General features: G+C 44.8%; 1 protein-coding gene and 2 long non-coding RNA genes across 3 annotated transcripts in view; all 3 read left to right on the top strand.

Annotated features, from left to right (window-relative positions):
- LOC127476635 (uncharacterized) overlaps nt 1-21,944 on the top strand; it is a 94,690-nt gene that overhangs the window by 4,162 nt on the left and 68,584 nt on the right. The window lies entirely within an intron of this gene.
- Nucleotides 1-21,944, top strand: part of PTEN (phosphatase and tensin homolog) — a 44,373-nt gene that overhangs the window by 1,007 nt on the left and 21,422 nt on the right. The window contains exons 2-3 of the mRNA XM_051799734.1: nt 14,360-14,444; nt 18,864-18,908. Coding sequence (XP_051655694.1) covers nt 14,360-14,444; nt 18,864-18,908 — 130 coding nt within the window. The remainder of the gene's footprint in view (nt 1-14,359; nt 14,445-18,863; nt 18,909-21,944) is intronic.
- Nucleotides 15,896-18,649, top strand: LOC127476642 (uncharacterized). Its single transcript, XR_007906696.1, has 2 exons — nt 15,896-16,516; nt 16,551-18,649. It is a non-coding gene; the product is annotated as an uncharacterized LOC127476642 (long non-coding RNA).

The following is a 21,944-nucleotide window of genomic DNA, read 5'->3' on the forward strand; positions in this document are numbered from 1 at the left end:
CGGTTTATTTCCTGGTGGACCGCACGAGGATGTGTCAGAGACACGGTGCATCGGGTCTCGTCGAGGAGGATTGTATAGAATACTTACTCTGGAATAAGTAATTAGCGAGCAATTACGGCTAATGAGGCAAAACCCAGGGTGTAGTTTTGGTGGCCTTTGGAGCAGATGTGCTGGAGCGGCGCAGGCAGATGTTTGGCTTGGAGTGCCTTGCAGGGTTAATGGTGTGTGGGGGCTCTGCTGTGGCCATGGTCTTGCTCCTTGGAGAAAGATCAGTGCTGGGTGGGAGGGATTTTGGAGCAAGAACCTCGCTTAGAAGTTGGAAAAATGAATATTGACAGCAGTGTTCAGGGCCTGACTTAGCCCTGTAGAGAGATCTTTCTGTTCTGCAACAGGAGCAGGGGGAAATTTATTGGGTTTTGGAGTAATTACACTCGTGTCCGAGCAAGTTCTCCAAATAAATCCAGTTCTTGGGCAGGATCAAAGCTGATAGCAGCTGGAACCAGCACAGAGCTCTTGCTGTTCCGTTGAGCCTTGGCCTAAAATTGTAGTGGCTTTAAAACAGCCCGAAAGGTTCTGGACTTTAGCAAGTGGCTGCTGAGCTCTGGGTTAAAAAGCAGCAGCTCTGGTACATAATTCCTGCATTCTGTCTGCGATAAATATAATTTTAGGCCTGAAAGCGTTTTCACTTGGCCACTGGGGTTATGAAAAGAGTGAAGTGGTGGCAAAACCAAGAGCTTTTGGCTTCACAGTGCAAGAGTTTGGTATTTCAGGTATCTTTGCCCAGATATGCCAGTGGTAGGGAGAGATTTTCTTGGCCCAAGCTGATCTTTTTAACTAGTCATATGGTCCCAGCAAGAAAACTGGTGAATGTAGAACCCTGATATTCCTGCTCAGGGTTGCTAATGATGTGTCAAATGGAACTTATTGCTTATTTTCTTACTTTTTTTTTTTTCTCCTTGTCTCATTAATTTTATTCTTAGAATTTTGTGTTATAAACAGGCCACTAGAGTGGGCTTAGGCTGGCTTTTCTAAAAGGAGCAGCTGGCTGCAGTTCTGCAATGAAAAGTGTAGAAAAGGTGGGGGTTTTTTCCAAAAATATTTTAGGAATAAGCTTATACTCAGTCCTTATTTTTATAGCTGCACATTTTGAGCAGATAATTAATGAATGAAGACTTCTGCCTTTACAGTGCCATGGCTTTGCTTGGAGGCTGGTGTTGCTGCACAAGTGGACGTTGAATTTTTTGATGACTTTGTGCAGGGTGGGATTGTTTCTCACCATACCTGGCAGCTGGAAAATAACCTGTTTGTTCTTTACACCTGTAGGCAGGGAGTTAAATCTCCAACCATGTGGTATTAGGGGAAGGAAGAGAAAACTTGAAGGCCAAGCGAGGTGTTCAGCAAGGCATGGCAGGAGGACCAGGTGGTGCAGATCATGGTGAGTTCAGGGAGTGAAGAAGGGAAGGCTGACATGAATTGGAGAGCCCAGGGATTTTGGCATTTACCTGGGATACGGGAAGAGGAGGCCTGAATTCCTCCTGCAGTAAATATTTCTGTGTGAGGGGTTCAGTGGTGGTTGCTCCAAAATCCTCAGTAGCTGGTGATTGATTACCTGGGCTTTGGGAGGTGGAAATCAAAGGGATGATGGTGAATCCAGGTGAGGTGCCTGATCTCCAGCCTGTCTCTGTGACCTGCCCTTTCCTTCCACCCATCTTTGAGGGAGGGTCCGTGTCTTGGTGGCCCAGGTGGACAAAGATTTGTGGTCTTTGCGTTTTGATTGTGGCTGATTCTCCCAGGCCTTGGAGGAACACCTGAGTGCCAAAGCCAGGCTGGGTCAGGTGCTGGAGTGCCAGAATTCCCTCTGAGGACTGTGTCAGATCCTTTTAAAACTGATGCTGGTGCAGGTACAGTACAGGACGTTGTGCTTGGGACTCTCAGTTCCTGAGGAGTTGCTTAAGAATTCCTCTTGTGTGGGTAATGTAGGATTTCAGCAAAGGGAAGTAGCACCTCCTCAGAATCAGTGCACAGTCTGAGAATAGTCCTGTGTGTCCTTAAAATCCACATTGACATTACTTTGCATGTAGTCAGATGTTCTCCGTGAACAGTCCTTTTTAATGCACCTCTTGGAAAAAAAATACTTTGAATTTAGGAGAAGAAAGGTTTTGAAGGCGGAGACATTAAATAAGCTTTTCAATACTTTATTTCAGCTGTTTGTTCCGGGTTTGTTTGGGTTTGCAGTTGCTTTCTGTAATACTGGCTGCCTTTTTGTGCAGATGGGAGAGAAGGAAAGTTGGGATTAGCGGCTTTCTTCTGCCATGGTGACATTTCTTGATGCTGCAGCCACCGGTCTGTTTTCTGAGGCACTGTAATGTTTGGTATTTCTGAAATTATGCAGCTTGGTTCATGTCCACTTCAGGAAACGGTGCCTGGATTGCTTGTGTCTTCAGAGCTTTACTGTGTTTAGCAAGTGGCTCAACTATTTGAGGCTGGAAAAAAGCGGTGGAGCTGCTTCTGGCTTTGGTTAAACTGTCTCATGTTTCCAGGCCTTCTGTCAGGGGTGAAAATGGCCAACTAGGCTGAGCTCAGGGCTTGACTGAAGCATGTGCAGCTCATGACCTACATAGTGGTACAAACTGCAGCAATATTCAGTAAAGATGAGACGTTGGGTGCAGTTTACACGTCTCACACGTCGTTTGTCTCGTGCAACGAAAGGCAGAGAACGCTCAGATTGTGAGAGGGAGCTTCTGACAATCTCCTCCTGCTTTCTGCTGCTTGCAGTCCTAAAGCTCTTTGCATTTTTAATGAAATTTTAAATTATGGGACTTGACTCAAAATGGCTCAGCTTCCAGGGGAAAAAAAATGAATTAGTGGCATGAGGTACATACCATGTTTAAAAATAGAGCCTGGCTTGGAAATGCCATTCGTTTGAGGGACTTGGTTTCATTTTAAAATTGAAGTTTGTCAGAGGTTTTGTAACAAGTTTTTCGTGAGGGTTTAGAAGAAACTAGAAGAGACCAACTGGCAGCATCTTTTATTGGTGGAAAAGTATTTCTTTGTTCTGGAGTAAACCACGTTACTTAGCAGTGTTTGGAGCTCGTTTTGCTTCTGGAGCCCGGGATGATCTTGGGTTTTGGACAGGAAGATGAGTGCTGGGAATTCATGTAAGAAGTCAGTTTGCACAGACAGCAGTACAATGGTCCTGCTGGCTGGGGACTCCTCGGAGTTCCAGTTCCCTGCTCGCTGTAGGATGTGTTTGATCCCAGGAAAACGGCTCTTTCTGCTCTTAGCAAGGGAGGGATGTCTGGAATTGTCCGGGTGGTGATTGCTGGAGGTGTGTTCGTGCGTTTTTCTCTTCTGGGGTTGCACGTGAGCTGGATCATTTACTGTTGCTCACAGCCCAAAGAAGCCCCCAACCCTTTGCCATGCTGCTGTAGAACATGTGGCTGGTGGTGTTTGACAGCTGAATTTTTTCCCACAAACCCCCCCATTTCAGCAGGTGCTCTGTTGTGCAATCCCATTCAGAGTCACCCAACCCCTTCCTGCCCTGCTTTTTGGCTGCTGCTGCTGCTCAGAAGGGGGCTTAAAAGAAGCTTCACAAATTACAGCTCATCTCTTTGCCCTTGTTTAAGTGCAGGCTTCCCCATGTACTGCTTCCTCTTGGATCATCAGGAATTTTTAATCCGTGTGGATGCTGTTTGCACAGGGCTGAACTCCAGGTTAAGAATTCCCTGACAGAAGGTGCTCCTTGGTTTCATGCTGAGGTGGTGGCTGTGTGTTCTCAAGGTGGGGAGAGGAACAAGTGCAGCTCATGTGGACACTGCAGAACACTTGTGACCCTCTGGAAAAACCCCAGCTGAAGTGACTGATTGTTGAAATCTGGGTGGAAGCTCAGTTAAGTGTTTGAAACCTTCAGAACATCCAAAGCTTTGCCATTAAACAGGAAGAAGGTGGTGCTGAACGAAGTGCAAGCTTTGCTAGGACTGGTATTGGTTTTGAGTGTTTCCTTTCCAAGGAGAAATCCAAGTTCCTCCTCATGGCACTGAGCCTGGTGGGCTGTTGGCACTTGGGAAGTTCCCTTTGTGAGTCTAATCAGTGGCTCTGGTGGGGACTCCTGAAAATCCCTCCCCTTTACTCTGCGGGTGGTTGGTTGGCCACGTGTCAACTGGAGTCTTGAAGGGTGGTGAGTTTTGGAAATGCATCTTTCTAGGAATCTCTGCCAGTCAGGGAGGCCTTTCCATCCAGGGGATAATTCCACCTGACTTGCAGTGCCTCAGTGAGGGAGAGGATACAGCCTTGAGTGTGGGGCTTATGCAACACTGCAACTGGCTCTTACTGCTCAGTTTGATATGTGCACAAAGATAGGCTGGCTCTTGGTGCCTGCTAGGCTGGGATCAGCAGGTTTCTTTGGGACAAAACTGTGGTTTTCCAGTGGCCATCCAGTGCTGCACTCCTGTAGGACCTTGGTTTTACAACCAGCATAGTCTGAAGCACATGGACTGCTGTAGAGACAGTGAGTATTTGTTAAATGTCTTAAAACACTGTCTAGAGGAGGACAGAATTGTCTTATTTTGGAATTTCTACTGTATTTTCCTCCTTGCAGGTTGTTTTGTACACCTCAATCCTCTTTGTTGTGCAAGCAGTTGATACAATTTGCTCAGTAATAATATTGCTGCAAGAATGTGTTTCTTTAATACATTGTGTTAAACCCCCCCTCGTGCTAAAAAGCATAAAGCCAAAACTAAACTTCAGGATGTAACAACTGCAAAGTTCAAATATTATATGTAAAGTTTCTGTCTACCAAGTTTTTTCTGCTGGTTGTGAATCTCTGAGCAGTTCCTTGAATGAAATTATATTTTTAATGGATTAATGTTGTTGCCACATTAATTCTGCATAAGCTGACAAATTATACCCCTGGTACCTTAGCCTAGGGACTTCCCCTGCAACGGGTTTAAACATGAAAATGGTCCTTGTGTAATGATTTAAAGGACAATAGTTGTGTTCTGACAAAGTGGGAGAAAAGGGAGGGAATAGGCAGATGAGCTGTCAAATCCCTTTATTACATTAGAGCCCAAAGCTGGTGTCATTACTCATAACTAACTCCCTTTTAAAGCCCCCCTCCTTTCTGGTTTAAGTCATCTGCAACTTGGAGCTGCATGCAATGGGTATTTATTTACTGTGCCCAGGGTAGGGGGGATATTCAAGGTTAATTATTGCATGGCTTTCTTGGGGGGAAGATGGGATGTAGCCTGGAGTGATTGCTGGACATGCCCAGTGCCTCATCCTAATCCCTGAGGTAGATGTGGGCTCCTTTGACTTGGCACTCGGGTGCAGGTTTTTTGGGATTAGAGCTGGGATTAGTTACTGGGAGGCTGATTTCTGGGCTGGAAGAAGGGAATTTATTGGAAAACGAATTCCTGTCGAGCAGGATCTTTCCTGAAACACGGCTGCTTTGTGGGTGGTTGCCTGTGCTTTGGGTTCTGCTGGTTTTTGAGCGTGTCTTAGGCCCAGGTTGATATTTCAGATGTAAACAAACCCTCGTTCCAGTTTCTAATTGGAGCCAGCATCCTCTTTGCTCCTGTCGTCATCTGCCTCGGTCGCTGTCTCGCCTGCGAGGCCCTGAAAGAAGACAAAATACAGCAGCAGTTCTGGAGAATGGAAGTAAATAATCTTGCAATTAGGCCCTGTATCATGCTGCATAAATCTGGGTTATCTTAATAACGATTTTTAGGCAACAGGGCTCAAGTAGTGGCTCGGTGATTCAAATGGTAATTGACTGTGCAGCTAAAAAATTAAACTCAACTGCTCTGTGTTTGGGATGATGACTATTGCAAAAGCTGGCATTGTTCCCTTTAAAGATGAACTCCCAGCTTCACAGCCCCAGCGTGCAGCAGTGCAGAAAAACTGCTTAATATCCAGTTTTTGGTAGTGAAGTGCTTAAGAAACGTCTTTATAAACTTAATTCTGCCTTTGTGGAGCAGTAGTAGAATAGCTTTTAATTGCATGATTAATTTTCTTAGAGGCCTCTGCTTAATTCATTGCATTGCCTGGGTGTATATCAGGCTAGAATTGAAGTAGTTGTGTATTTTCTGCTCTTTAATTTCTTGTGTGGGTGAGTCACAGAAGTAATGTCCTTTTTTTATACTAACATTTAAAGGAGGGAAACACTAGATCTCATCAGAATGAAATTATCTACTTGGGGCTTACTGGTTGAGGAACAGTTTATTAAGATGGCCTTGTGTCTTGTTTTGCCACTTGCCATTATCTTCTCTTGGACTCAAAAGAAGGTTTGATAAATCCATACAAATCCTAGTTTTTTGTAGCTTCTGTTTTAGAAAGCTTTTTAAATGTGTGCCACATTTGTCCTCTTTGAAATTCCCTTGTCTCTGAAAGTTTTGGATGTTCTTTCAGGCTTGCAAAAAGTTGAGTCTGAGCCATTTTTCACTTCCTGTCAGTAAATATCAAAGTAGTGACTCTTCTGTGCTGACTTCTCGTTACTGAATAAAATTCTTGTATTTTTCTGGGGGTGTTTGAGGTTGGGATGTGCTTAAATGCACGTTAAAGGAGACCCTGCCAAGTGAGGTGGTGTGCTGGGAACACGGACCAGGGACACCTCAAACTTCTTCTTGAAAGGGTTCGTGTGGAGTTTGGTTGGTGGGTTAAAATAGACAAATCTGGCACTTGAGAAACTCAAACTGAGGTGTCTGGTTGACAAGGTGGTGAGGGGTCCCAGGTTGGACTGGAAGGTCCCAGAGGTCTTTTCCAACCTTGGTGATCCGGTGAACCTGCACCACTGACCTTCCCCACTGGCACAGCTCTTGGTCTTGGGACTCCCAGTGTTGCTGCAGCTGGTTGGGGTGCCAGGGTAGGGGGGGTAAGATGGGATGCAGCTTGTTCCAAAATGGGAGCAGAAACAAAAAACCCTTCTTAACTGGCCTCTCTGCATGTTTCCATCTCTGGGAATCCCTTGGGATTGCAGGGTTTTGTTCCGTGCTGTAGATCTGGACTCGAGGTTGAGTTAGGGAGTTGAGACCCAATCTCTGACTTCTCAGCTGAAGAGTCCTTTCTGTCAAATTTTGTGTGAATAATACAAAGTTTGGTGCATCATTTGTTATGTTCCTCTTTGCTCTTAGTTTTCTTTGAATGGGAAGGACAGCTTTTTTCTGTCTGTAATATCATCAGCTATTTTAGAGGGATTTCATAGAGTCATAGGATATCCTGAGCTGGAAGGGACCCACAGGGATCATCCAGTCCAACTCCTGGCCCTGCACAGGACACCCCAACAGTCCCACTATGTCCCTGTGAGTGTTTGTCCAAACACTTCTTGCAGCTCTGCACAGCCAGCTCATGTTTCCTTTATTACCTGCATGCTTTTCTATATTTATGATTCCAGACCATTTTGAAATGAAAGTTTAAGGCATCCTTTTCTCAGCCTTTGTCAGAACAAGCTCTTCTCTAGAGCAGCCATCGTCTTTCATGCTGCTTTTAGCACTTCTTGTATCTCTGCTGGGAGGTTTAGGGGTTTTTTCCCAATCTTAGTAACCCCATTAGCTGTTCAGCAAAGCCTCCCTGTGGCTTAGAGCTCCAGGACACATTTCATACACCTCACAGAGGAAGGAGAGGCTCTTGCTCTGGGAATACTTCCCAAATCAATGTAGTAAGCAGATCTAGAAACCCTGCTGTGGGATAGAACTGACTTATGGATGTAGACAACCTGGCAATATCCCCTTCAGGCATCTTTGGATTTCCCTCTTTGTACTGGGGGAATTTGAGTTCCCTTCCAGACGTGTTGTCAGCCCCATGACTTCATCTGGACAGGTTTGCCTCCTGGATAGGAAGGAGCTGCAGTTTTGTTGTTCCTTGTCTAGGTTGCTGTGTTTAAATTGCAAGCTGAAATTTGAAAAAACTAAAAAATGGGAGGGGGGGGAAGATCATAGTTGAAATATGGAGCATTAAGGGGTTAAATGCATTTCTTCTAAATCATAAAATGTTTCAGCCACATCTGAGTTGGTCCCTTTTCTTGTTCTTTAAGGCACAGATGGTAGAGTTGGCAAGTGCAGCTGGCTGGCTACAAGGAATCCTCCTTTGCTCTGAAGAACTTTCTTCCTGTTCATTTCCCCTCTACTTCCTGATGATCCAGGCTCGTAGAAAAATAGTAAACTTATTTTGTGTTTCATGCTGGCTGATGGAAATGCTGCCTGTTGAACAGAAATTTATGCATGGGTCCAGTTTGAACAGCATATCTGCTAGGAAACTTTCCCAGATTGGTCTGGGTGTATTTTCCCGTGTCTTTTGCTTTTTATTTTTTTTTTTGTTGTAGGGATGCTGTCAAGAAAATGGCACTAATAGGAGCTTGGCCATTTGTCAGGGCTCTTAAATCTGTTTGAGGATGGAGTGTGGACACTTCTCATAACACTCCCCCCGTAGCTTCAGGCTGTCAAGCTGTTGAACAGCAAGAACAGTGCGAGGGTTTGTTGTTTTTTTTTAATCCTTGCTGTTGCTAGATGGACTCGTTTAAGCTGGACTTAAAGGGCTGGAGGTCACTGTTTCATGGCTGGTGGGCTCCTGAAGTCAGAGTTCCTGAAAATTGCGGGCAGATCCAGGGAACAAAGCGACGCTGGGAGGCTTCAAAGGCAGCAGTGCCCCTGCTCCAGGGTGTCCCTGCAGTGACAGCTCAGCCACCTCACACCGGGAGGGCAGGGCTGACCCCCAGCTGGCAGCACAGCCAGCAGTGGGCTCCTGGGAGCACCTTCCAGCCCCAGCTGGAGGCGAAAATCAGCACTCCTGGCTGGTGTGAAGCTTCTTTAGCAGGCCGTGGGTTTAAATCTCCTTTGTTACACGAGATCTGTGTTGGGAAGGTGCAAATGGAGCTCGATGTCGTTTTGTTGGCAGGGGGCTGGTTCAGGTTGTGCAGTAAGGTTTTAGCTCCAGAGCATGATTTGAGCAGTGCCATCAGTCACAGCTTCAGGAACACTCAGCTTGTTTTAAATTTCCTTCCTAAAGGAAGAGGAAGTCTAATGCCTGGTAGATCTCCTGAAGCCTTTGGTTCAGAGTGATAGAATGGCTTGGATTGGAAGGGACCTTAAAGATCATACAGTCCCACTCCCTGCCATGGGCAGGGACACCTTCCACTACCCCAGGTTGCTCCAGCCTGGCCTTGGACACTTCCAGGGATCCAGGGGCAGCCACAGCTTCTCTGGGCAACCTGTGCCAGGGCCTCCCCACCCTCCCAGGGAAGGAATTCCTTCCCAATATCCCATCTAACCCTGTCCTCTGGCAGTGGGAAGCCATTCCCCCTTGTCCTGCCACTCCAGGCCCTTGTAAACAGTAAATATTTATAAGACTGTAAAGGGCTCTGAGTTTTAAAGTTGTTTTTTATTTGCATTTTGATGTAAAATCTGTCCTCAGTGTTGGGTTTGGAAAGTAAAGCTCTGTGTAAATTCTGAAGCTCTGCATGCTCTGGCCTGCTTATAAAATAGGAGATGAGGTCATTTGCTCTTTGTTTTCCCTTTAAAGCCACCATAATGAGTGGAGTGAGGATCCTATATTTGAAATATAGCACTTCATAAAATTACTCAGAAATTCTAATGCCGTTGTAGTTTACTAATTGAGAGTGTTGATCATTGCAAGAAAGGCTGCAGCTGTCTGTTCTTGTGGCTGTTTAAGAATTAAGAATTGGTAAATATTTCGGTATGTTTTTTTGGCCACCTTCCATTATTAGGCAAAAGGCTGAATTTGTGAGCAGAATCAGTTATAGGACCAACATGAGTAATTTACTTTTATATCTCCATGTATGTGAAGTTGCAAGTGTATACTGCATATTCTTTAATTTGATCTTGGCATAGTGTGAATATATAGACAGCTATTTTTGAAAGTGATTATAACTGCTGATTTGCATAATGATCCAGGATTTTTCTCATAGCAACTGCAAAGACTGTCATCTTCAGCAATGTGGGAATGATTTCAGGCTTTAAAGAGCACTGTTTTGTTAAATTTCTGAGCAGCATTAGAGCAGAGGCACCTCTGAAGTGGCACATGGATTATTTGCTTTGGTCTGGTTTCAATATCGACACTTTCTCATTGTGGATGATGTAGCAAATTATTGGATGTTTTGATTTTAAGGTTCCTTGGGCACACCACAGTGTCTTGGTTCCTGCAAAAGCTGCAGTTGGGTAGTTAGTGAGAGGTAAGAACTTGAGCAGAGGATGGTGTTTTGGGATTTTGTTGTTGGACTCTATGTTAGAGTCCAGCCTCTAAATTCCAGGGGAAACGTGTGTCTTAGGAAAGACCTACTTTGGCAAACTGTGGCAGGGTTTATTTTATGCTGTTTAAGAAAGCCCAGTTCAAAATTTGGTAGTGACAACTCTCTGGTTGACTTTGTTTTGTGTGTGTTGAACTGCCTCAGTCAAGGCCTGAGGCTTTTTCCGTTTTTGTTTGCCTGCCCTAAAAAAAAAAAAAAAAGCTTGGAATTGACAATGAATTTGTTGCATGTTTTAAGTGATCAGTTCTTCCAGATTGCTAAAATTAGCAGTATCATTACCAATTTCATGATGACTCAGAGTTCTCCCTTTGAATGGAAGCCCAGCTTCCAGGTTCCTGTGTAAGAAATCTCCTCTTGGTAGGGAATATCTTAATTTCAGCTTTGGGAATCAATGTTAAATTAAGTGAGGTGTGAAAAGGAGTGTCTGTGAACTGTTGAGCGTGGCTGGTGATAGAATTCCATGAAGATGATGTTCCCTACTGCTCCTAAAACTGCTCTGTGCAGCGATCACGGGCTGTCCCTGTCCCCAAAGAGGGGTTTTATTCCCCACCATGGGGATAAAAACATGCAGGAATATCCCCTCCACTTGAGGCAAATCTTGGGGTGGAAGAACTTGGGTTTCATGGCAGCTTTTCCAATTAAACGTTGAATCTTCTCTTTCTGCTCAGAGATGCAGATCATGTGTGCAAACAGCAGCACCACTTCCACAGTGTTCTTCCATCTTATGGTGCTTCTTAAAGCCAAAGGCATTTCTTCAGTTGCTTGAACCAACAAAAGAGCTTCAAAGCCACATGTCAAGGCTGCCAGAGCTCCAGGAGCATTTGGGCAACGCTTCCAGGGCCAGGGTGGGATTGTTGGGGTGTCTGTGCAGGGCCAGGAGTCACTCACACTCCTTGTGAGTCCCTTCCAGCTCAGGATATTCTGTCTTGAGCACACATTGAAAAGCCATAAAGTTATCTTGCCCAGCAGTAGGAATGCATTTGTCATGGCTGCTCCTTGCTTTCCTTGGGAGCAGAGGAAGCCTGGTGCCATGAAAGGGTGTCACTGGCTGGCAGGGCCATGTCCTTTAGCACACAGGGGTGAGTCAGCAGTGGCGTGTGAACTGCATTCCTGCCTAATACTTTGAGATAATCACTGAGGTACTTCAGGACGATTATATTTAGGTGGTGGAGAGAGATTGCCTCGCCTGTTTTAAAAAAAAAAAAAAACCCAATCATATTTTTCTAAAATACCCCCCCCTCCTCAGTGGGCTCGCTGTTGGATGTTTGGTTTTGAGAAGCCCCTGAGTTCTTGTGCTCTCAGGTTGCCAAGCCCCAGAGCACACAAAATGCTTTTAGTGAATCAGCATCACAGACACACAGAATAGCTGGGGTTGGAAGGCACCTCTGGAGATCATCCAGTCCAACCCCCTGCCCAGGCAGGGTCTCCCAGAGCAGGTGACACAGGAACATGTCCAGGTGGGTTTGGAATGTCTCCAGAGAGGGACACTCCACAGCTTCCCTGGGCAGCTGTTCCAGTGCTCTGCTATCCTCCATGGGAACAAGGTCTTCCTCACACTGAGATGGCCTCAGTAAATAGATCTTATATTTTCCCCCCACCCTGCCCCTTTTGAAGTATTTTTCCATTTTTTTTTTCTTTACTGGGATATCGTGGAACACCTTTTGCAATACCCACTCTGCACTTAAAAAATAATTGTGATGATCCTGGTATAGTTTAAGAGACCTTAAAGCTCATCCAGTCCAACCCCCTGCCGTGGGCAGGGACACCTTCCACTAGCCCAGGTTGCTCCAAGCCCCATCCAGTCTGGCCTTGGACACTTCCAGGGATAGAGCATGGCTAAGCATTCCTGGTGATTCCTAGTGGTGATCAGTCAAAGGTTGGATGATCTTAGAGGTCTTTTCCAGCCTAATTGATTCTGTGATTTAATTCTGCCCCTCTTTAAAAGCAGAACTGGCTGTGAGCTGTGCATGTGCCCTTGAGCCAGGGAGGGGAGAGGGGTCACAGGAGAGGCAGGATCCAAGCGGGAATTGCGCTTTCCAAAAGCCGGAGCCCGCCCCGGTTATTTTGGAACTTTTTATCTCCCTCTGCCTGCATGTTTTGAAGCTTTGGTGTTTGGACAAGTCTGGGAACCTGCTGACTGGAAAGGCTGCTGTTGAGATGTTCTCTTCCCTTTGCTTGGGGTGTCTGCTTCGCTTCCATCTTGCACCAGCTGGGAATCCTGGAAAGTATCTCATGGCTCAGACTCTGGGAGAGGAAAAACATCTGAGCATAAACCACAGGCTGCAATGCCTGAAAAAACCCTGGAGTAAAGCTCACAAACCGAAATCTGAGCAAGTTGCAGTGTAATTTGGTGAAGTTTGGGCATCTGTCTCACAGGTGATACTCAGCTGAAACTGGGGGTTGATGTGGTGTGTCAAAATGAATTGATTTTACCCCTGGTTTTTTTATTTTACCCTGCAGGAGTGCTTGTGTTCCACAAAGAAGTGCTGTGGAAAGCAGCCTAATATATTGGATTATTTTGCTGTGGTAATTTATATGGCCCTGCTGCTCAGGGTGGGACCCAAAAGGAGGTGCTTTGCAGGAGAAATGCTGGGAGCAGGGAGAAGTCAGGTTGAAATCAAGGAGGGAGTGATGTGTGTAGCTGAAAGCCAGATAATTCATTGTTAGCATAATATAGAACCAGTTTCTTCTTCTTATAGCAAGGAGGAACTGATAAAATAGTGAAGATGCTGCTAATTATATAGCACCTTTTCTTAATTAAGGAGGTGTGAACTGCTTGAGGAGTAAAATACCATCAGAGTGGTGTTCAAAGTTTGTTATTTGAAGTTATCACAAGCTCTGTAATTTAAGCAATTTAATGTTTGGGGTTGGTTTTTTTTTCCTCCAGTGTAAGTGTTTTTTTAGGGTTTGAGCAAGTACAGAATAAACTGGAAACCAGCCACGAGCCCCTTTCAGCGTCTGTATTTAAGGCAGCTACAAATATTTATTTCATTTACTCAAAAGCTTTCCTATTTTTCTCATTGTCTGCACAAATCATCTGTTGAATGGCCCGAGCAGACCAATGTCTATTAATACTTGGATTACAACACAGTAAATGCTAATTCTTTTTTTTTTTCTGAGAGTACAAAACATTATTTCCGTGTATTCAGCTCTTAATGTTTTTCTGGAGTCTTGCAGTTAACGGTGTAAATGCAGAACTTGGTCTGTGCTGCTCTGCTGTGAGGGCTTGAGCTTGTGGGAATTCTGCAAGGGTGGAGTAAAGGAGTTTGTGTCCTACTTCAGGCTTTGCTTTGTGGACAACTAACTGGAATTTTAATATCTTGGAAGCTGCTGCAGTGTCTTCCATCCTGATGTTCCTGCTCTTTGCAGCTTTGGGATATTTTGACCATAAAAATGCTTCTTGAAGGGTGGGATAATTTAGGTTAAAAGGGCCCTCTGGAAACCACCTCCTTCAGCCCCCTTGTTTAAAGCAGGGCCAACTTCAAACATATCATGCTTTGTTCTTGCTCCTTCTAAAATTAGTTTGAGGAGGAGTATGTTAATGCAGCAGGGTATGGGCTGTTCGAGCTGCTGCTTTCATTTCTGGTTTGATTTGCAGTGAAGCTTCTTCACTACATTATCATTTCTAATAACGTTTGAAACTTGGGAGTGCTTCCTTTATTGGAGTTATGTTAAAAAAAAATAAAAATCCATGTATCATTTCACCACCAGAAAAATAAATACCAGTAATTCTCTAGCAATTTGCTGTGAATTCTTTAGAGATGTAAACTTAGAGTTTTTTTTATTTGCCCTTTTTCCTTAGCACTGATTTGTTTGGGCTAAGAGGTCCTTTGCCTAAATTCTGTTGTCCCAGGTTGCTTTTGGCAAGTGAACTGCAGATAGTTCAGAATAAGAAATGAGGGTATTTTTTCAGAAGCAGGTAATTGTTGGGGTTTTTTTGATAAACAAGATGCATAATCCTTTTCACATTCCCATCTGTTGTGTGGAGTCGGTTGGAGTTGTTGCTTTGACTTGGATACAGTGAAACATTGGATTAATGTCCATTTAATGCTACTGCAGACATTTCACTTGCTTTACAAATATTTCCTTAACTTGCATATCCAGATATTTATCCAAACATAATTGCTATGGGCTTTCCTGCAGAGAGGCTCGAAGGAGTGTACAGGAACAACATTGATGATGTAGTAAGGTAAGGCTTTGTTTTTCTTTTCCTTAACTTATGAAGCTGGAATATTCTTTTCTGTACTTATTTGTGTTCTGCTAAGGAAAGGATGTGTGTTCTCCCTTGTAGAAATGGCAGGGTTTTTGCATCTTGTCGATGTTGCCTTATTAGTTTTCCTGGAAAATGTTGGAAACAAAGAAAATGGTCAGGCTGCTCCTGTGGGTTGATCTCAAATGCACATAATCTGCTTTTTTTAAGGTGAAAATTCACTTCAGTGAGTTGTGTTGGAGTAAAAAGGAGGTTCTTTGCTTTTAGCAAGACATGGGTCCATCACATTTCAGGATATGTTTGCCCTTACCCTTTCTTCAGTCATTAATAAAGTGCTTCATAAGTTAATTTTGAGTCAAAGTAGTAAATGTAGGTGACTTTATCTAAAGGCCTTTACTTTGGGTTGTATTCAGTAATCATGGATGAGGAGAAAAATCAGCTAAAATTTGTTATTTCTGCTAAAAACCCCTCCAGGTTGTCATTTTTATCATCAAATAAAGTCATTTGCTGTGAATTGCTGGCTGCAGCTGCAGGAGGGGTGCAGAGTGTTTTGGGAGCATCCTTGTAATTCTTCAGTCATCAGCACCCAACCTGGAAGCCAAGAATTTCATCCCAATATCCCATCTAACCCTGCCCTGTGTCAATCTGAACCCATTCCCCCTTGTCCTGTCACTCCATTTCCTGATGAACAGCCCCCTTCAGACCCTGGAAGGTGCTGTGAGGTCTCCACACAACCTCCTCTCCAGGCTGAATGTTCCCAGCTCTCCCAACCTGTCTCTACAGGGGAGGTGCTCCAGTCCCCTCAGCAACTTTGTGGCCTCCTCCAGACTTGCTCCAACAGCTCCAGGTCCTTCCTGTGTTGGGGGCACCAGAACTGTGCATGGCATTCCAGGTGGGGTCCCGTCAGAATGGAGCAGAGGGGCAGAATCCCCCCCTCCCCTCTCCTGCTGCCCACGCTGTGGGATCAGCCCATTCCTCACTGCTCTCCATGTGGACACTGAGCCCTCAACCACAGCTCTGTGTGTGCAGCCAGCCAGCCAATCCTTCACCCACTCAGTGCTCCATCCAGCACATCCATGTCTCTCCAGTTCAGAGCCAAGGATGTCGTGTGGGAGTGACAAACCCTTTGCACAATCAGGAGAAACTCTCAAACCTGGGAGCAGCACCTTCCTGCCCGGACAGCCCTCCTCCTGACTGCCCTGCAAACCCTCCTGCACTACCCCCAACCCAAACATCATGTCTCTCCTGGAGCTACTGAGCTCGTGACCTCAAATGATCTCCAGAGGATCACACATGGCTTCAAAAAACCACAGCCTAGGATCCCAAACACACAGACTTTTGGCAGCTTCTCCCAATATTTAGTTTTTAATGCAGCCTCTCACACTGCACTCTCCAGGTTGGGTGCTGATGGGAAGGGTTAAGATGGGATGTTAGGAAAGAATTCTTTCCTAGGAGGGTGGTGAGGCCCTGGCACAGGTTGCCCAGAGAAACTGTGGCTGCCCCTGGATCCCTGGAAGTGTCCAAGGCCAGGTTGGATGGGGCTTGGAGCAACCTTGGATAGTGGAAGGTGTCCTGCCCTGCAGGGGGTGGAACTGGATGATCTTTAAAGTCTCTTCCAAATCAAACCATTCTATACTTCAATAATCATGGACAGGCAGAATTAGCTCTGCTTGGTTTCACAGGTGACTGTTTGCATCCAGGTTAACCAAGAGCTGAGTTGAGAGCGAGTTGAGCTCCTCAGTTCCCACACTTGGAGGAGTCGGAGCCCTCACCTGGGCAGCAGTGGTCCTGAGGCAGTGGCTTCCCTGCACAGCTGCAGTGAGCTGGGCTCAGGGGCTTGGTTTTGCATGTCCAGCTGTCGTGACAAAGCTCCCCATCCACAGACAGCACTGGGAACATCAGAGACCAGACCTGGCCAGGCTTGCAGAAGCCACTGTGTTCTCTGAGGCAACAGGGAGGTGTTGTCACTTATCCAGAGCTGGTCGTGTCAGGGAGGTCCAGTAGCAAGCTGGAAATACTCATGCAGTGTGTGTGTGTGTGTGTGTGTGTGTGTGTGTGTGTGTGTGTGTGTGTCTCTGCTGGGAGTGTTAACAGAGGTGTGGAGTTGTGTTCTATAATCATATGGTTGCACACAAGAAAAGTTTTCCCAGAGAGGTTGTGGGCTCCCCATCCCTGGAAGTGTCCAAGGCCAGGTTGGGCAGAGCTTGGAGCAACCTGGGCTAGTGGGAGGTGTCCCTGCCCATGGCAGGGGGGTGGAACTGGGTGGTCTTAAGGTCCTTCCCAACCCATAAAACTCAGCCTCTGTAGCCAGCTTTCACTGCCAGCAGTCAGAGCCACGTTTTCGTGAAGCTGGTGGGGGCTTTGCATCTGCTGAGTGAAACATCTGTTCCCTGAGGGGCTCCATCTTTGGGAATTGTGGGGTAGGGGCAAAGGCTGCATTTAAAATAAATCCTAGAATGGTTTGGCTGGGAAGGGACCTGAAAGCTCATCTTGTTCCAACCCCCTGCCATGGGCAGGGACACCTCCCACTAGCCCAGGTTGCTCCAAACCCCGTCCAACCTGGCCTTGGACACTGCCAGGGATGGAGAGTCCAAAAAAACCTCTCTGGACAACTCATGCCAGGGCCTCACCACTCTCACAAGGAAGAATTTCCTCCTAATATCTGACATGGGAATAATCCAAATAAATAACAATAGGCAGCAGTCTTTGAAGGCTCTCTTTTATTCCCAGCATTGATTTCAGTTGCTTCTGGATGAAGGGAAATACATTTTATTGAGTACGTAGGTATGTGTAAAATAGACTTTTGAAAGAGAATGCCTATCTAATTATTAAGCTGTCCATAAACACTGATCAAAAGGAGCAGTGATCACCTAAAAGCATCATCAACCAAATTAAGATAGGGAGAGATGTAAATTAAGTGGCTGTAAGGAACTGGATGCTGAAGTAGTGATATGTTTGTTGCCTCCTATTTTTAAACAAGAATAAAATGTGATCATGCAGCGTTTTCCACGTTGCACTCCTCATCTGCTCCAGTCATTTTTTATTGTGGAATTATTTTTCCAAGAGCTTTTTATGAGAAATTCAACGTTCTTGAGCCCCGGAGCAATTGGCATCGAGCCAGGATCCACTAGTGGGCTTTTTCTGACTATCCTGACAAATTCCAGGCTAATACTGCATGAGAAGTACGACCTGGACCGCTGGCAGTGTCACTTGGAGAGGTTTTGGATGGAATTTTGTCCTTAGAAAAGCGACTTCTCCTCCTCCCTGCGGATATTACTGGCAGAAGCAGAGTCAGCTCTCCTCGCTCTGGGGTGTGTGTGAAACAAGCAGGAGTATCTCCCGAGAACAGCTCTCCGTGTCCACCATCTCCCTCGGGCTCTCCAAGTCTGCCGGGGGGAACCAGCAGGAGTCCTGGGATATGTTTCCCGGTGAAATCGGAATCTGCCCCTCGCCGCGGCGCGAGGAGCCCTCACATCTGTTCCTGCTTTAACGCCCGGCTTTAACCACGGACTTCTCCTGGGTTCTTCTGGAATATTATGACTGATAACCAGAGCTTGTTTTTGCTTGAGCTTTCCAGGATTTTAGCAGCTAGTGTTTCTTTTCAATTCGAACAGCATGTTCTGTCATGGCTAATTAAATTCCTCCTGGCTGATGTGCAGATACACACTGTTGATGATGTTAAGTGTAAACATTTGTATGTTATTCCTTCTTGCACATTGCCAGGTGACACATATATAATCACGGCAATTTTGATGAATCATGTTTGCAGTTTGGCTTGCCGAGGCTTGTATGGGAAGTTGGGTTTTTTTGGTTTTTTGGTTTTTTGTTTTTTTTTTTTGGTCCAAAGTGAGCTTGGAAATGAAAGGAGTGTGAAAAAGTGATCTCCCTCCTTCCTTTCAGAACCCACAATATCACCGGGGACAGACTTTGGTGGCAAATAATGGCCATTTAAAAGGGGATTAAAAGGAATGGCTCAGGCTGCAGTTCAAACACAAAAGTTACTTTAACTGCTCTTTTTCGTCGTGGCACTAAAAATATTTTTGCATAGATGATGAAATGGGAAGTGTTTACAGATCCCTGGTGTGATCAGTGCTTTCTGCTTTTCAAAATAACCAACCCTTCCTCAGCTTAACACAACGATCTGCAGCTATTTCAGGGGTTAGAAAACCAGTCCATACAGTAAATATTTCGATTGCAGGCCAGATCTTGGTTTTCTGAGTTGCAGTAATCATTTTATCCATGTTGCTGGATTATTTGGGTGAGTGAGGCTTTGGGGCACTGCAGGGAATGCAGAGCTGCACATGCTGGGTGGTGCTTTGAGGATGCTGCAAATTAAGGTCAACATTATTGCAATGTATATTAATACATGTTTTGTTTTTTCTTTCCTTCCTATTTAAGGTTTTTGGATTCAAAGCATAAAAACCATTACAAGATATACAATCTGTAAGTATGCTCTTAGAGATGCATTTTCCCAAAATAATGACTTCTAAAAATAGCTTTTGGGGGGGGGGAGTGCAAATGGCTTCTTGTTGCTGTCCCGAAGCGGAGCCGGGGATGTTTTGCACATTTCTTAAAACAATTAAGGCTGATTGAGAGCACTGGTACTTCATTTAGAGGAGCTGAGCGAGGTTAAATGAAATGCTGGGGTGTATTCACATTACTTGAACGCTTTTAAATGACTTGGCACCCAGCCCATCTGGAGCTTGTACCATGTGATTAAAAAGTGAAAACTAATTCACAGCAGGCTTTCTGTTCGTGTATTAATGTCCAATTGCCAAATGAATATTTTCCTGGGGTTTTTTTTCTCTGGTTTTGGGTTGGTTGTTTTTTTTTTGATCCAACTACATTGGTACTGTGGCTCTGTTTCCTTCCTCACTCCTCTTGTCTGTCCCTATTTGTTACTTTAAAAAAGCTGTTGGAGCGATGGGTGATGGTTTCTCACTTCTCCAAGTGCAATGTTTTTCCTCTGAAAATTTAGTTATGCAGAAAGCTGTTATTGTTGCTGTTCCCTGATCAAATTTATATGTTAGCTTAGGCTAATTTCATTTGTATAAATGATTTGGTGATGTCAGCTGCCGTTGAAAAGTAGGTCGTGGTTTTCCTACCCCTCATCTTTTTCCTAGAAATCTGAGTTGAAGATTGATTCTCTGAAGTGCTACAGTTTTAGTTTTATTTTTTTAATGAATATGTTTCCAAATATCTGCAATTAATGGAAAAAATTACTGCAGTCTGGAAATCCAGGCAATGCATGACACTGTAATCTGTCAGTCATTAAAAATAAGAATTTAAAAACGAGGATTTAAATCTGCCTCTAAGTTAGCTGAAGGATTATGCATCAAGCAGCTCTGTTTCCTGATATTGGGGAGAAGTGACAGTAGAAACTGAGAAACTGTATTCTGTTTTTGAAGTTTTCTGGAGGGTAGGATGGCACAGAAAATATATGGACATAAAATATAGTCAGTGGCTATCTTTCATACAGTTTAGGAGCAAAATTGTATTTTTCAGCTTAGAAGCCCTCCAGAATGTTATCCTGTGAATAAATGGATACAATTTCTGGGAGGAGGTTGCTGTGTGTAAGCCAGGCTTGGTCAGAAAGTAGGATTTTAGTAAGCCTGATGTGCATCTTAGCAAGTCGCTCCTCGGGGAGGTGGTGCCTGAAAAGTTTCCACTTGGTCTGCCAGCAACCTCATTTTACTTAAAAAAAAAAAAAAGTGAAAAAGGGCAAAACCCAGTCCCCCAGCCCTACACAGGAACAGCTTTAAAGTTTGTAAGTGAGAAGAGCTGTGATGAGACAAATGCATTTGACATTTACGTTGCCGGGCCGTGTGTTTTCAGCTGTGAAAAGGACTTGTCCAGGTGTGCCAAAGGCTTTTGTTTGCAAGTTCTTCGTGTAAAAATGGATTTCCCTCTTGCTGACCTTGAAAACAAATAAAGCTTCCTAAAATTACTCACCCTCAGATGAAAACTTTTGGAGGGTAAAACATCCTGTTAAAGTGTGAGGGGGTTTTTTCTTCCCCAAGGCGTGGATCAGTTGCAAATGAAGATTTAAGTGATTTACTTGGAAGGTGGAGCTTTTAAACTGTGCATCCACGTGTGGAGAGGCCAGATTATCTCTTGGATCCTTTTGCAGGCAAGGTTTATACACATAAAGTGCCATCAGGTGACTTGTTGCAGTGTTTGGTCAGGAGATGGGAAGGAATTGCATCCATCAGGTCTTCCAGAGAACTTCATCTCTTCAGATGGAGCTGTAAATAATCACCTATTGTCTGTGTTTCAAAGAAGGAGGTGGGAGTTCAGAGGAGCTACGTGATTATAGTCAGAATTATTTCAAACTGTCACGGGGTTTGAGTTCCCTTAAGGTGGCTGTTCTATGAAGTTGGATTTAAAAGGATTTAGAGGTTTTTCTGAAATTATATCAGTTATGCTGCATCCTCACATCTTGGCTTTTTAGCTGCTTGAGCAGGTCCATTTTGCTCCTTGTTTGTGTGGGTTCTCTCCTGTGTTCCTTTAACCCTTTGCTTTCTCAGTATTCTTCTTTATTTATATTCATCCCCTTTCAGTTCAAGTGCTGCCAGATCGTTACCTCCCCTTCTGGAATCCTCTCCATCTCCTCCAGGGTATTTCCTGCAGGCAGATGGTTGAAGGAAGGAGCTGTGATGAACAATGTGGATTTTATGTGCATGTTTGTTGCTCTGGGGCAGAGGAAGCCTGAAGTCCTGTTGGCAGTGGGATCGTGATTGATCAGGAAGGTGCCTGGCAGCCCTTTGGTGCTTTAAACTCCCTTTAATCCTAGGGAGGGTTATAAGACCTGTGCCAACCCACTCCTTACCCCCAAAATGCAGAGAAATATTCAGGTTTCATCTGGAGACCTCACTGTTACAGGTGTTTTAAAAAAAAACCAAACCAAAATGCTTTTGAAGTATTAAGCCCCTCCAGCACCCCCCAAAGTGTGTGTTGGTGGAATCTCTGCTGCAAATACACAGGATTTTGGTGCAGCTGTGCCTGGAACTCTGCATTCAGTTGTGTTCAGCTCCCAGAAGAGGGCATAGAGAGGGCCATGGCTGTGTTTTGTGCTCAGCTTCTAGCCTTGGTATCAGCAAAACTATTTCTTATCCCTCATGGTATTTGACTTGATACTCTCTCAGACTTCAAATTTTGAAGGCTGCCCGTATGCAGATTAATTTTTTTGTGTGTGTTTTGAAGACTTTCATCTCTTCCTACCCGTTTCAACTGGGTGTTTCTTTAAAAGGAAGCAGGAAACCTTCTTGGATAAGATGCTTTGTGTTAACTGCTTTGCTTCCTAGCAGGCTCTGCTTCCAAAGTGCAGGTGCTGAATGGTGACTCCATCCTGGGGGAACATCCTGCATCCAACCTTTCTTCTCCAAGGGTTGAGTGCAGATAATGTTTTTGGGAGTCCCACCTACCTTCACCTGTGTCGGGTCACTTCTGACCCAGGGAAAGTGTCAGCAATGTGGTGGG

This window comes from Manacus candei, unplaced genomic scaffold (genome assembly GCF_025592945.1).
Source record: "Manacus candei isolate 608988 ecotype Guabito, Panama unplaced genomic scaffold, ASM2559294v1 h1tg000050l, whole genome shotgun sequence".
NCBI lineage: Eukaryota > Metazoa > Chordata > Aves > Passeriformes > Pipridae > Manacus > Manacus candei.